The 14,437-nt window shown below is 47.4% G+C and overlaps 1 protein-coding gene and 1 pseudogene across 2 annotated transcripts; both read right to left on the reverse strand.

The window, feature by feature from the left end:
* Positions 1–2,809: 2,809 nt before the first annotated feature.
* LOC144097624 (monocarboxylate transporter 3-like) lies at positions 2,810–14,183 on the reverse strand (annotated as a pseudogene). Its single transcript, XR_013307087.1, has 4 exons — positions 13,952–14,183; positions 12,348–12,491; positions 4,665–5,622; positions 2,810–2,949 (listed from the first exon to the last, which is right to left on the reverse strand). The product of XR_013307087.1 is annotated as a monocarboxylate transporter 3-like (transcript).
* On the reverse strand, positions 10,231–11,407 carry LOC144097018 (uncharacterized). The gene has a single exon (XM_077629812.1). It carries the CDS (start codon positions 11,404–11,406, stop codon positions 10,231–10,233), a length of 1,176 nt encoding a protein of 391 aa, XP_077485938.1. The 5' UTR covers position 11,407.
* Positions 14,184–14,437: the final 254 nt, after the last annotated feature.

The raw sequence follows: 14,437 nt of genomic DNA on the forward strand, positions 1-14,437 counted from the left end.
ACGTCGAGAATTTTCCGAATTCATAGAGAGATGGGCACACAGCCATACGTATTTGTCCGTTCCGAACGCCTGGCTCGATTCGGAAACTATATCAAGACAAAATGATTATTGGTTCCGTATTCGACTCGAAAATAAAGACCGCTAATACAGCATCACTGTAGAATAGTCTCTAAATGACCTTGAAAAGCTGATGGTTCTTCCGCGGCGCCATCTGGGCAACGCTGACGGAGACGCTCCGAGGTACTCTTCCTCTACCGGCCGCTAGCAGGAGCAACGCTTAGCGGACTCTCCTCGGGCGCGCACGGTTTTTGCGCCTGAATTAAAGTTACTACGTCACGCAAGTTACGAAGCTCCGAATCAAAATCGGGCATGACTCGCGATAAGTTACTGGAGGTTCGCAGGCGCCGCCTATGAGCGGAGCAGCTAACTATCGGTGGTGCCCTGCAATTGTTTATCTGTCATATCTTGTTTCGAGTATGGGTGAGTATGCAGGACAGAAAGGCAGCTAGCGTCGGAAACAATTGATCACTACTATGTTTTGCAGGAAACTGATTACGAATCACGAAGAATAAAGACAGTGATGGCAAAAATGCTAATGCAATGCAAATATGAAACACAGCAAAAAGATGTTACACGTAGCTTCAAAACATTTGTGATGAAGTTTGTGTGTTACTGCATCATAATCAAGATTTTTCCAGTCTGTGATTGTCCTAGGAAAATAAAAATATTTATCCGAGTTAGTTCTGCCGTTTATTTGTGTAACTGTATGCGCATGTCATTGTCCTTTGTTATATCCAGAACGGTACGATATGGCTGCCGCGGTGGCTGAGTGGCTATGGCGCTCGGCTGCTGGCCCGAAAGAAGCGAGTTCGATCCCGGCCGCGACGGTCGAATTTCGATGGAAGAGAAATTCTAGAGACCCGTGTACTGTTTGATGTCAGTGCACGTTAAAGAACCCCAGGTGGTAGAAATTCCCGGAGCCCTTCACTATGGCGTCCCTCATAGCCTGAGTCGCTTTGGGACGTTAAACCCCATAAAACCAAACCTTCTCTTCAGAAGTCTTAAAACTGCCTTCCCTATTGACAAATGTGTACAGGTTTGAATAGGAGACGAATAGGATTATGGCACATTTCGTTCGTTTGACATTATAGGATGAAGCTTCCAAAGCGATTCAGCCTTTGAGTGACTCCTTAGTGGAGGGCTCCGTATAACTGCCATTACCCGTGGTTAATTACCGTACGCTTACATCACACAGTGCATGCAAGTCGTGGGTTCGAACCCGCGCACTGCGGTAGCACTTCGATGGAGGCAAAATGTGAAAATTCCGTGTACTGTGCATTGTTAGTGCCCGTTAAGAACCCCAGGTTGTCGAAATTATCCGGCGTCCTCCACTACGGCGTCCGTCATAGACTGAGCCGCTCTTGGACGTCCAATCCTATAAAGCCAAACCAAATGTGCCATAATCCTATTCGCTGACCCGTTCAAACCTATATACATTTTTCAGTAGGGTTCGTAGCGGTTTTGGGACCCTCCATCATGGCTCAGTGGCTTTGGTGTTCGGCTGCTGATAAAAAGTTCGCGGGTTCGATCCAGGGTGCAGCGGATGTATTTCGATGGAGGTGGAATGCAATAAAGTCCGTGTGCTGTGCGATGCCAACCCACGTTAGAGAACCTCAGGTAGCCTAAATTAGTACGAAGCCCTCCACTACGGCGTCCCTGATAGCCCAGTTTTCGCTTCGCGACATTAAACCCCACAATTTCCAATTTAGCTGCTTTGGAGGAAGAATGGCTGTATCTTTGAGCGTGTTTAGTAAAAATAGCGAATTGTGTTTTGTAAATCATTCAGGGGAAAGTGTGAGATGTCACCAGAAGTCTTGCGGACATGACCACTGTGGCAGCCATCGGCCGATTACCATGACCCTGCTAGTGTGACAAAGCAGGGAGTGGTACTTGAAAGGAGATAATCTCAAGGTACGAAACAGCGCAACTAACACGAAGGACCAGAAAAAGAAGAAACATGGACACGCGCGGGCAGAGATAATCTCTTCCCTCTATGGTCGGGGATAGACACCTATCTCCATTGTGGCGCCGCTCCCTGCATTGTCACGCCATCAGGGTAGTGAGAATCTGCCGACGCCATTGGTTGGAAGGAAGTCATTTCACGGGGAAAAGCCGCTTCGTTCTTGAGTTGTATTCGACTGTAGGGATATGCATGGGCTAAGTTTATGAGGCCTAGAAGCTATATATCAGGTTAACGAAGAAGTTTTGTTGCGACGCACTAAAACGGAACTGCTGATATTCCTCCAGGTCAGATATGCGTGGTTACGCGGCTGAAACGAACATATTCAAGTTAACGCCGTTAAAGTGCTTTATTTACATCAGTGTGTTGCTGCAACTACTCAGTTTTCTAAGCAGCTGTCTCCACTGATTTGGGAACTTGACAAGCGTTTGTTATCCGTAATTTCGCTCGCAACCTATATCCTGTAATATGTCAATCAAACATTGCCTCTGTATGAAGGTTGCTAGAGCTACAGGCGTCCCTGCCCGTTCCGAGCACTTGTGCCTATGTTCACTTCCATTATGTTTCAGACACTAGCCACCGGGCATATTTGTTATCAAACCACGCTCATAACAACGTATGGCAATTAGTTGTCTTTAAGCAGCAACAGTTTATGTGGGTCAAGAATCTACTTTTTTAATCCAAGTCTGTCCGATTTATAGTAAAAAAAAAATTAAAGGCGCGAAGTCATCAGCACATGCTATGACATCTCTAAGATGACGCCGACGGTCCACAAATGTATTCGCCTTTTCATAGCCGGGCTGTTGAAGACGACCTCTGTAGTCTTCTCGCTAAAATCTTCAGCGTCCACAAGACTACGAGCGATGCGTTTAAGCCAGCTACCACGTGAAGAATCCCGTCGTAAGAGCCGTGCAGATCTCTGTAATACCCTGAAAAAAAAAATCTGAGAGTCAACATCACTCGTTGCAAACGAAGTAAATTTGGCGCATTCTCCAGGCAAAATGAGGGTTGGGACTGGGTACAAAGCAGTTCTTAAAGATTCGATTCAAGTGTTCACATTGATGCTAACAAACCAAAGGGTCTTTTGTAATGGCAGCCTTTCACTCTTCCTAATTGATGCAATAATTTGAAAAGAAAAACTTGGGGTTTTAACAACGTTATTAAAAAAGAAAATGGGATAGGACTTTGTTGCCTGATATATGGTGCCTGCAATGAGTGCTTAATGTTGTTCTTGCAATTTTTTCGCCAAGACTACGATTGGAACCGGTTCTATTGCCCTTATATGGCATGTGTGAATCATCACCTTCTAGAATGTTGGAGTACCTTACATTGAATTATCGTATATGGTTTATGGGGTTTAACCTCCCAAAGCGACTCAGGCGATGAGCGACGCCGTAGTGAAGGCTCGGGATATTTCGGCCACCTGGGGTTCTTTAACGCGCACTGACATTGCACAATACACGGGCCCCCTAGAATTACCTCTAGAATTTCGCCGCCATCGAAATGCGACTGCCGCGGCCGGGATCGAACCCGCGTCTTTCGGGTCAGCAGCTGAGCGCCGTAACCACTAGAGCCACCGTGGCGGCTTCATCGAATTTTCATATGGAGTTATGCTAATCCGACCCACTAAATGACATCAATCCACCCACTAATCATCCTAATCCACCTGAATCTATTTTCTGGAGTAGGCGAACTTGCAAAATTTTGGGGGTCCTTCCGAATTTTGATGATTCTTCGATTTTCTAATTTGGTGCTGCCCTATGATTTGTCCACGGGTTATTTGGTGATGTGGACGAGGTCACGACCCTTTAGATCGCATCATCGATCGCCGGGAGTTCTCATACCACTATTGCCGGTGTGGCGCAGTGGCGCAGTGGCGCAGTGGCGCAGTGGCGCATCGCTTAAGCGATGCGCCACTGCCCCGGCAGGTGGCTGTTTCGAACACAGCCAACGGTGGGGCATACGAAACCCAGTTTGCTCTTCCAGAGCTCCCGTAAGGCTCATGCGCAGCGCCGCGGTGGGCAGGTGGCAATTACATTGGGTTTTGCAGTGGTGGGCAGTGTGCTAACAATCCGATGCGCAGGTTATGATGACGTCGCAAGGTCTTGTGACTTCTTCCGACCAACCAGGGAATATTGTGACAGAGAACCCGGAGGTGTTTTTGCGAGACATCCCCTAAGGCAGCACTTTAATGCTCTCGCTTTAAAATGACAAAATGCGATAAAAAATCATTAAAATTTCCTGTAAAAGAAAATAAAGAATCATTACCACTTGCCATGCCAACTTTTCAGCGTGTGCTTACTTTATAGCTGGGTTCTTGGAAATTTATTCGCAAGACGAGAATGGCGTGAACTTTCTTGCGCTCTTTTAAAACGTCATACTGTCCCGATGTCGTTTTGCACCACCAAGAATTGAGTTCAGAACAGTGACCAAAGTGCCACAATTGCAGCCTGATGAAGAGCACCGAATGTTCCAGCTTATATTGCTGTCGTACGCTTCCCTATAGTCTCCGGGCTTTCTATTTTTTGTCATACGCTGTATTGCCATGGCCGCTTGTCATGGCATATTAATCTGTCGTTAACATTGCTGTAAAGTACATAGCAAAGTTTGAATTAGTTGGAATCAAAGATATAGGTATACGCACCGAACAAAAATGGTCGTGTGAAATGTACAAGGCCAGTGCAGAACACCAATCCTCCCATCATGAGCGGCAGCGAGTCGACCCCGAAGTCTCTGGCGAGCGCCGGCGCTTGCAGCGAGATGCGACTGCCGTTACTGACGCCTACGAGCGTCGAACAAGCCAGCATCAAGGGAAAGCTGTCCAGCCAGACGAAGAGCTCAAACGCGCAGCCTTGGAGGATGTACCCCAGGAGCATGACCACATCGAGGCTCAGCACTCCCGAGTCGATTACGACTCCACTCAGGGGCCTCAGAACAAGGTCTCCGGCTGCAAATGCGTTCAGAAGGAGCACCGCTCGCGCAGGCGGTACGCCTCGGTCTGTGGCCAAGTCCACGTGCAAGAGGAGGAACGTTGTGAGTCCGAATACCACCACCGAGAACGACAAAGCGTTCACTGCGAACGGTACGGTGGCAAACGGTTTCAACGTGTGAACGAAGCTTTGGTTGTCCCTATCTGCAGGCCTCGGATATTGTGTACTCCTACAGGAAGTCAGGAGATTCCGGAGACCGACCTTTGGCACCGACCGCTTTCCACAGGCTTTGCAGATTTGTTCTTGTTTCTTCTTCAGACACGTTTTCTTCATGCACGGTATGTGGGACCAGAAGAGATAGTCCTGCCGTCGCTGCCGATTTCTTCGCGATCTGGGCGTCCTTAACGGAAGAGGAGCTGTTTGGTCGCTCCATCCAGACGGGGCTGCGCAGGATGATGACAGCGGGAGAGGAGTTGAGTATGATGCCACCCAGCAAAAGGAGACCTCCTCGTATTCCGTACGTTGCTCGCAGCAGCTCGGCGAGTGGCGGAATGTACACTAGGTTAAAGCCGGTTAGGGTGAATATCACGCCGCAGGCGGTTATGCGCCGCTTGTCGAAGTGCTGCGATACCAGGACGTTGACTGCGACGTACGCCCCGGACACTGCCAAACCTGGAAGCAAGGATGCAAACAGAAGCAAAATACAAGAATAAAGGCACCGTACGGTTCTCTGAGCTTTGTGCAACCCCAGTCAAAAGTGAAAGGCTTGGGTAAAGCTGGCAAACGAACTCTCCTTAGGCTCTTTACAAATACCCTGCTGTGCCCGCCGGTTCTCAAGCCCTTTGATCCTTCTTTTGACGGCGATCCTCATTCTGTGGGGAGTTGACCGACACCTTTCACATGGTTTCGGGATGCAGGCAAAATCCTTTTCTACCCCCCCCCCCCCCCCTCTTTCCCCATCACCCCTTCTTATACCCGAGAGGACTACCGGGAGGCGGCCCTGCTCGGCTGCCAGGAACTATCGGCCCAACAGGCCCTGGTTCGGCGCACCTGCGCAGCAGTCAAGACCAACGGTGTCCCGGAATGAGGGACCTTACCTTGTATTGTAAGGGGCGAGACCCACTGGGGGCCTCTCCCTGTGCACCTTTCTGTAAATATAGCCAAATAAATGTTTTTCACCACCGCCTACGCTGTCAAGAAGATGGCGGGGCGGTGTGTCCGCCCTCGAATGATCTTTTCAGCACCGAATGACTCCATGTCTTATCCCGCTCTGAACATCAATGCCGGTCCAGTTGATCGTGTTCTTAACAATCTTTGTAAATTATTACTTGACTCAATTCTTAGTTATCATTTTGAGCAGCAAATATCGATAAGAGCATCACCAACTAAAGGAGGAAAGGGAGTTCTTAAAAGGAGGAAGAAGGGGTGGCCTGTGCTCGCTGGCTGACATTTGAATATTTTTTGTATTTTTTCGTAGTGCTTTATTTAAAATAAATTGTTCTCCATTGAGGTTGGAGAATCCACGAAATACGCTTCTTGCTGAAATCATGATTGTAGCCTGAGCGCGTCAAAGCTGTATTCAAGTGCATGTTGAGTAAATAAACAGCTTGTGTCATGAAGAACACAGTAACGTCGATACTCCAGTGATAACTTGGAGCGTCAGTGCTGCGATTTGTTTAAAAAATGCACTTTTTAAGTGAATGTGTTTTTTTTCTACAGAGATCGTTTACCATAACGACTATCAAATGGTGTTTAAAGAAGTGGAACAATCACTGAAGTCCGATTCACGTCGAAAGGAAAATTTTTTTTACCAACAATGCAAAAGGGGTCGGAGGTGAAGTTTGACAAAGTGTGGTTGAGTCGAAAGCTTATGTCTGACGCCCAGACGAAGACAAGTGCTCTTGTCGAAACATTGGCAAGCACGCTGAGGTTTTGCCTCCCTTGTTCAGTTTGTGATTTTGCAGAACCATCTGACTAACCTCTCTCTTCCATGGGCTCCTGTCATACTCCATAAAACAAGCAGTATTGGACATAAAATACGTCGTCGAGGATGCACATTTTAGCCTTTCTGCCCTTGTTTTTCTTTCTCTCTCCTCTTCGGACTCACATCAACCTATTTACTCGCATTCTTCCTATCATCCCTCGAGAAAAATAAAAAGCAGCGATAAATTAGTTTTATTGATCGAATTACGAGAATTCTTCAAGAAAGGAACCACAGGAAACGCTACCTCAGTAATTCGTCGATGTTTAATTCATTGGCGTCCACCTAAAAGTAGCCTTTCAGCACAAGCCAATTTCATTTTCATGCTTTTTTGTTAACTTTACAAAGTCAGAAAAAAAGCAAAAATCAATTTGCAAAAGGCAGTTTTCAGTGCCATGTTTTCGCCACGATTCTTTTTCTTCTTCAGTTCAGTTCAGTTCAGTTCAGTTTTATTCCTTAAAGGCCCCCATTTCAGGGGGTGTTACATAAGGGGTGGGATTACATTTGTAGTGAGGAAAACAAACAGCGATGGTAATTTAACATTGAAGGTGATCTGTTACGCTTTCTTGAAAAGCAGATGTTGAAGCGATGGCGACGATGTCATGGGGTAGGCCGTTCCAGTCCGTGGCTGCTCGAAGAAATAACGAAGCTGAAAACGTAGTAGTGCGTGATAGTGGGCGGGCAACTTGAAGGGGATGACTGGTGCGGTGAGATATGCGTGATGCGGCGGCGATATACGGTGCTTGATTGAGAGGAGAATAAAAGAATTTGTGATAAAGGGTGAGGCTAGCAATGCGACGACGAAAAGAGAGGGGTGGCAGTCCGGATGTAGCTTTCAAGGATGAGACACTGACGTCATATGAGTATGAGGAATGAATGAATCGGGCAGCACGATTCTGCACAGCTTCCAATGCGGTGATTAGATATGCTTGATGTGGGCTCCAGATGGGGGATGCATATTCTAATTTGGGTCTTATAAGTGATTTATACGCGAGCAATTTAACATTTGGTGGGGCAAGACGAAGGTGACGTTTTAGAAAACCGAGTGTTTTGTTTGATGCTGAAATGATGTTACCAATATGAACCTGCCATGATAGATTAGAAGAGAGGGTGACTCCTAGATATTTATATGATTGTACTTGCTCAATCTGTGTGTTAGAAATTGAATAATGAAAGAGATATGGATTGTGACGACGAGTGAAGGATATGAGTTTACATTTAGTAGGATTGAGGGACATTAGCCAGTTATCACACCAATTTAGTACGTTGTTAAGCTCTGTCTGAAGAGTGTATTGATCGTGACAGTTATTAATGGTGCGGTAAATAACACAATCATCTGTGAAAATTCGAATACTACAGGAAACATGCAGGGGCAAGTCGTTAATATATATTAAGAATAGGAGGGGACCGAGGACAGAACCTTGTGGGACCCCTGATGTAACCGGGAGAGATGTAGACAGATGGCCGTTAAGATAGACTGACTGAGAACGGTTAGTTAGGAATTCTTCAATCCATTTGAGAGTATTAGGGGGTAGGTTCAGCTTTGAGAGTTTTAGTAATAGCCGGCGGTAGGGAACCTTGTCAAAAGCTTTGGCGAAATCAAGAAAGAGGGTGTCTGTCTGCATATTACGGTCTAGATTAGCGTGCAAGTCGTGAAGGAAAAGCGCTAGTTGGGTTTCGCAAGAGAGGCCCTTACGAAACCCATGTTGTGAGAGGTGAAAGAAATGGTTTCGGTCCAAGAAGTTTACGATTTGTGAGTAGATGACATGTTCCATGATTTTACAAGGCACACTAGTCAATGAAATGGGGCGGTAATTCAAGGGCGAGTCTCTGTTATCTGATTTGTAGACTGGAACGACCTTCCCCGTTTTCCAATCAAGAGGCAAAATTCCTGAGAAGAGTGACTGTGAGAAAATGAGACATAAATATGATGCACAAATTGATTCCACGTTTTTCAATAGTTTTGAATTAATCAGGTCCATACCAGCTGATGATGAAAGTTTCATATTACGAATTATGGATGAAATGCCTTCTTCGACGAACGTGACTGCCGGCATGGGGGTTTCTAAGTTAAAGGGTGGTAATTGTGAAAGTGCGCTGGGTTCGGTAGTGAACACAGATGTGAATGAATGGTTAAATATTTCTGCGCAATCATGGTCAGTCACTGCTTCATGTGAATCATTCGTCAGTTTAATATCGGGAGGATGTGTTGGGTTTAAAACTTGCCAGAATTGCTTGGGGTTTCTTATAAGTAAGTTTGGTAAGTCATTGTGATAAAATGAGTACTTGGCGTTACGGACAGAAAGTAGGTATGATTTTTCGGCCTCGAAGTATTTTCCCCATGCGGCGGGCGTGTCGTTTCGTTTGGCGGTACGAAACAATTAGTGAGATGATTTAATTTGTTCTTGAATATCAGCCAGTTTTCATGAATTGAGCGAGTGTGAAATGCGGACACGTATTCAGGAAAAAAGGTGTTAAGTTCTTCAGTTATTGCATTATAGTTACCCTTATCGTAGAGGTTTATCGTTTTATCGGATGTCTGTTTTTGAGTCGAGGTAAATGAGAATAAAGCGTGCATGACTTTGTGATCGCTGATTTCAGGAAGGTAACTGATGAATGATACATTCTCGGGGCTGCTTGTTAGTATCAGGTCGAGTGTGTTTGCTGATTCTCGTGAGACACGGGTTGGTTGGGAAATTAATTGAGTGAGGTTAAAATTTAAACAGACATCGATGAAGTTCTTCGCCTCTGCATGACACGTTATTGTGGAACTAGCTATGTTCTGCCAATCAATATCCGGGTAGTTAAAATCACCAAAAAGAAGAATACGGGCATTTGGATATGTGAAAACAAGTTTATGAAGGATGTTGTTCAGATGACGTGGGAAGTCTGTACTAGTCTGGGGGGGCCTGTAGCAAACGCCAAGCAGGACCGTTACGGGGGGAGTGCGACAGATGAGCCATATGGCTTCAATGTCGGATGCAACGTCAACAACAGAGCGTGATATGCCTCGATGAATGGCAACGAGAACACCGCCCCCCCCCCCGTTTGCCTTTCCGATCGTTTCGATATACTTCGAAGTTGGGTAAATCGGCCAAAATTTCCGCCTCCGTTACGTCACTATTTAGCCAAGTTTCTGTTAGTATTAGTATGTTGCTTCCGGATGACGACATGATGTTTGATATGAGTTCGCGCTTTGGAAGAAGACTACGGATGTTAGTGAATATTATCGAAAACGAGAGAACATTGTGCGGTGGAGCGGGTCGACGATTTGTTAATGTTTTGTGACGGGGCAATTGCTATGCGATTTCCTTAACGGTTTGGAATGATGCGTCAAATACATAGCGTTTTGAGCCGATGTGCAGGGTTTTGAAGCGCAAGGAGTACTTGTTAGAATTGGTTTTGGCAAACACTAGTAACTGTTTACGCGCGTGTCGAACGGTGCGGGAAGAGTCCTCTCCAATACTGTAGTTTGTGTCTTTTAATTTACGGCCATTTGATAACAGTGCGTCTTTGGTTTTATGAGATAGGAATTTTACGATTGCGGGACGAGTTCGGTCGGCTGAATGATTTCCGAGGCGATGCGCTCTTTCAATGTCGTTAGGTTCCAAGGTTATATCAAGATTATTGCGGCAAACATCAATGACTAGTTTTTCTGACTCAGCCCACGTTTCAGCGCTAGCAGGGTCAGGGATGCCATAGAAAATGAGGTTATTCCGACGTGATTGGTTTTCCGCGTCATCCAGGCGTGTTTCTAGTTCTTCAATTTTTTTAGCTTGGTTGATTGTGGTTGACTGCATTATTTCAATATCGTTTCTGAGGTGAAGAAGTGTTTGGTAATGCGCTTCGAGATCGGCCATTCGTTTGTCTAGGCTTGCTATGGTTTGATCTGTTGTGTTCAGCTGTGTTGTGAGGCCCTGTATTTCCGTAATCAACAGGGTCTGTCCCGCGTTTAGCTTCTGTAGTTCAGCGAGTACAGCAGCGTTTCCCTCAGGACCAGGGTTAGTCTCAACGTCACCTGATAGCATGAGCAAGGAATGAATTACATGAGCACACTCAACGGCAATGGCGACACAGCAGTGCGGGCTCGGAAACTGCACCAAAATATAATTACTGGATTTTTTAGCGAAGAGGGCATACGATGTACTGACCTGCATCGCAAAGGTAAGCGGATTAGGTGGCTGCGCTGTGGTGCAGTCACCGAGCCCACGAAGCAGCGTCAGCGGGTGAAGCTCTTTTATACATGTTGGCATTGTTGCTGATGTCGATGTGGCCACCCATGGTACTGTGATTTCCGGTGTGTGCAGCTCTTCTGGCGGCACATCCAGTAGGAACGAGTACTCGTCGGGCGGTAGATGGCAGGAGCCCGGTTCATCCCCAGTGTACGGCAGTGCGCACACCGATGACGCCCCCGTAGACAGGCCTGCCAGGGACGGCAGCAGCAGGCTGGCAAATGCGAGGACGGTCGTCTGCATCGCAAAGGTAAGTGGATTAGGTGGCTGCGCTGTGGTGCAGTCACCGAGCCCACCATTCTTTTGCTCCTGTACCATTGGCTGGCCACCTGTGAGTTCATCTGATAGCAATCAGGAGAAATCATTCGGGGCTTTTAGAATCGGAGGTAGGGATGTCCAATCGTTGGGCGCCAAAAAAAAATGAAAACGAAATGACAGGAAATATGGCACTAGCGTAGGCCTCCACTGAAAATATTGGGAAAAAGTGGCTGTGGCTCAACTCAGCTGAGCCAGGATATACAGAGCGAAAGCTCTGTTAAGCATAGTTAGACACGGTTTATCTTTAATTGGTTCATCTTTATTGTGTCAAGAGTTCGGCGAGTGTAAATCAAGTGATGCATTACGTGCCACAAGTGCAAAAGCGAGCGACGCAGAGCGGCGGTCGGCTCAGCTGCGGACGTGACTGCCAAGCGTAAGAGCGAATCACGAGACACATCATCGGGAAAAATTCATCATCATCCTGACTACGCCCACTGCGGGACAAAGGCCTCTCCCATGTCTCTCCAATTAACCCTGTCCTATGCCGTGGCCGCCCTATAACCCCGCAAACTTCTTAATCTCACCCGCCCGCCTAACTTTCTTCAAGAGGGGCAAAATTTCTTGCGCCCACTTTGAAGCTCAGTGGTGGTGCAAACAAAGAAATCTGGAAATTTTGTAGGAACTATGACCAATGTGCAAATTTTATGCGCCGAAACTAAAAAAGTAGTGTAATTTTCATTACTATTGTGAATTAATTGTAATGCAATGCCATTACTTTTTGCGAGAAGTAATGTGAAATGTAATTTAATTATTTTCGTGGAATTTCTGGGAAAGTAATTAGTAAGGAGGTTTAATTACTTTTCAAAACCAATTTTGCCATTTATGCTTTTCGCTCTAAATGTGCACAAGGCGCAACGTATGCTTACCGTGAATGAGACCAAAAGCAGCAATGAGGAAGAGGACGCCATCAGCGAGGAAGCAGACGCAGACAGAAGCGGCCCCGAGAGGAGTGCAGACGAGCAGCACGCTCCGGCATGAGAAACGCCGGCACAGGTATCCCATGCCGGGGGCTGGAAGGAGGCACAGAAACAGCAAGTATGTACGAGAACTTTCGACGTACAGTCCTCAGATTTATTAGCCTGAACACGGGAACACGTATCGCGCTGTGAAGGCAGCGAATCCTGGTGTGCGCTGGGAATGATGTTAGGTGAGGGATTGGCGCGGCTACGGCTTTTAGACGAGCGGGTACATTTCCATCCAGCGCCCGCGCGCTGCAGACGCGGCGGCCCGAGCACTCATTCACCGGGCGTTCCCATTGGCTCCTGAGCACCTGGAACCTGAAGGTAGCTACTTACTCTCCTTCAAAGCTATCACATCCTATTACAAGGATAGGTATCGCCTCTACCCGGCCCCTGCAAAGGGACTGGGGAAAGCAGACGAACGCGTTCTACTCCGATTATTCACGAACACAATGCTGTGCCCGGCAGTACTAAAACACTTCGATCCCGCGTTCACTGGCAGGTGCAAACACTGTGGGGAGGTGGCTGATACCTACCACATGGTTTGGGCTTGCCAGCGCAACTCAGCTCTCTCCCCCCACCCCAACCCTACCAGAGAGGATTGGGAGGCGGCCCTGCTTGGCTGTTCGGACCTTCAGTCCCAAAAGGCTTTGGTCAAGAGGGCTAAGCTGGCGGCTTCGACCAATGGGGTCCCGGAATAAGGACTCCACCCATTGCGGGGCTCTTTAAAGAGCCTCACCTCTTTCATTAAATAAAGGCTTTTCACCACCACCACCGTCGACACCACACGACAACTGATGACATAGCCGCGGATAATGAACGGGAGCCTGGCTACGTTGGTAAAGGCGCTTTCGAGCCACCAATCCAGCACGCTTTCCGTCAGGACAACAGTGTCGAGATCTTTTGAGAACACCTTTGCTTCCGAGAGGAGCGAGAAATGAACTGAGCAAGAAAACAGGATTGCTGAAAATCAGAATGCAGAGGCTCTATATATCTTTATCGAAGAACGAAACACGAAAGAAAGCGTGCCGTGCGCAGCGCGCACAGCCGGCGGGCCAGGATAATCGAGGAGAAAAGTGCGGAAGTGGACGAGAGTGTCGCTACCTTCAATATCAAGGGGCGTTAATCTCGACAACAGGCACGGGCTGTCATATGGTGACGACGGACAGTTCTGCCGCTGCTTCCGTGGTCCCTCCACTTTTGCTCATGCCTGTGCTTGGTTAATGCCTGCACCTTTCACCGCAAGACAAGCATTACACTCATGCAGATGGGTGTACGCAATGCTGTCATGGTTATTACCTCGGATAGTTTGGGAGTTTAGGTTCTCTAAGGGATCGTCCCGTGCAGGGATGAACGAAGGGAACACCGGTGAAAGCGCTTGTCCTTACTTTTCCATTTTTCTTTGCGCTGCGCTTTAGAAGATAGGCTTTAGAGAGTTTTTATATGCTTGTGTGCCACGTAAAGAACTAAACGCTAATGCACATATATAGTTGTAAAAGTACTGCACGCACCTCCTATGCCGATGAGGCTCCCGCTGACCACGAGCGGCCACGACGCCTGCTTCCTGGTGACACCGAAGGCTTCGATGATCCCGTAGAAGATGACGCCTGCCGCCTGTTGGCCCATCAGAATTCCGCACAGGACCCAGCCGAGGAAGCCCGCGGTGATCCAGCTCCAACGAGAGTCGACGCCGAACAGCGGGTCTTGCTTCAAGGAGGCCTCGCTGCGCGCCATCCCTGCGTCATTCAGTATGACGAGGTTTAACACGGCACAGAGCTGGCCTAGCTCACTGCAGACCCCAAAACGAGACTGTAGGACAACGCAGGCGAACGAAGTCGCCAGTACACAGCACTGCACTTGGTTTATCTATGCTATTCCAAAATTTAGCGCGTCTGTGCGCTTTGGATCCAGTATAACTTCAGTGGCCGCGTGTTACCTCTCTGCATGACGGCCAAGGTGTTTTCTTCGGACTGTTGACACCTCTGGGCAGTCGTATG

The sequence above is a fragment of the Amblyomma americanum genome, chromosome 7, assembly GCF_052857255.1.
Source record: "Amblyomma americanum isolate KBUSLIRL-KWMA chromosome 7, ASM5285725v1, whole genome shotgun sequence".
Taxonomy (NCBI): Eukaryota; Metazoa; Arthropoda; class Arachnida; order Ixodida; family Ixodidae; genus Amblyomma; species Amblyomma americanum.

Excerpts from the sequence above, each read along its gene's own strand:
- LOC144097018 (XM_077629812.1), bottom strand. The coding sequence starts at position 11,406 with ATGCAGACGACCGTCCTCGCATTTGCCAGCCTGCTGCTGCCGTCCCTG.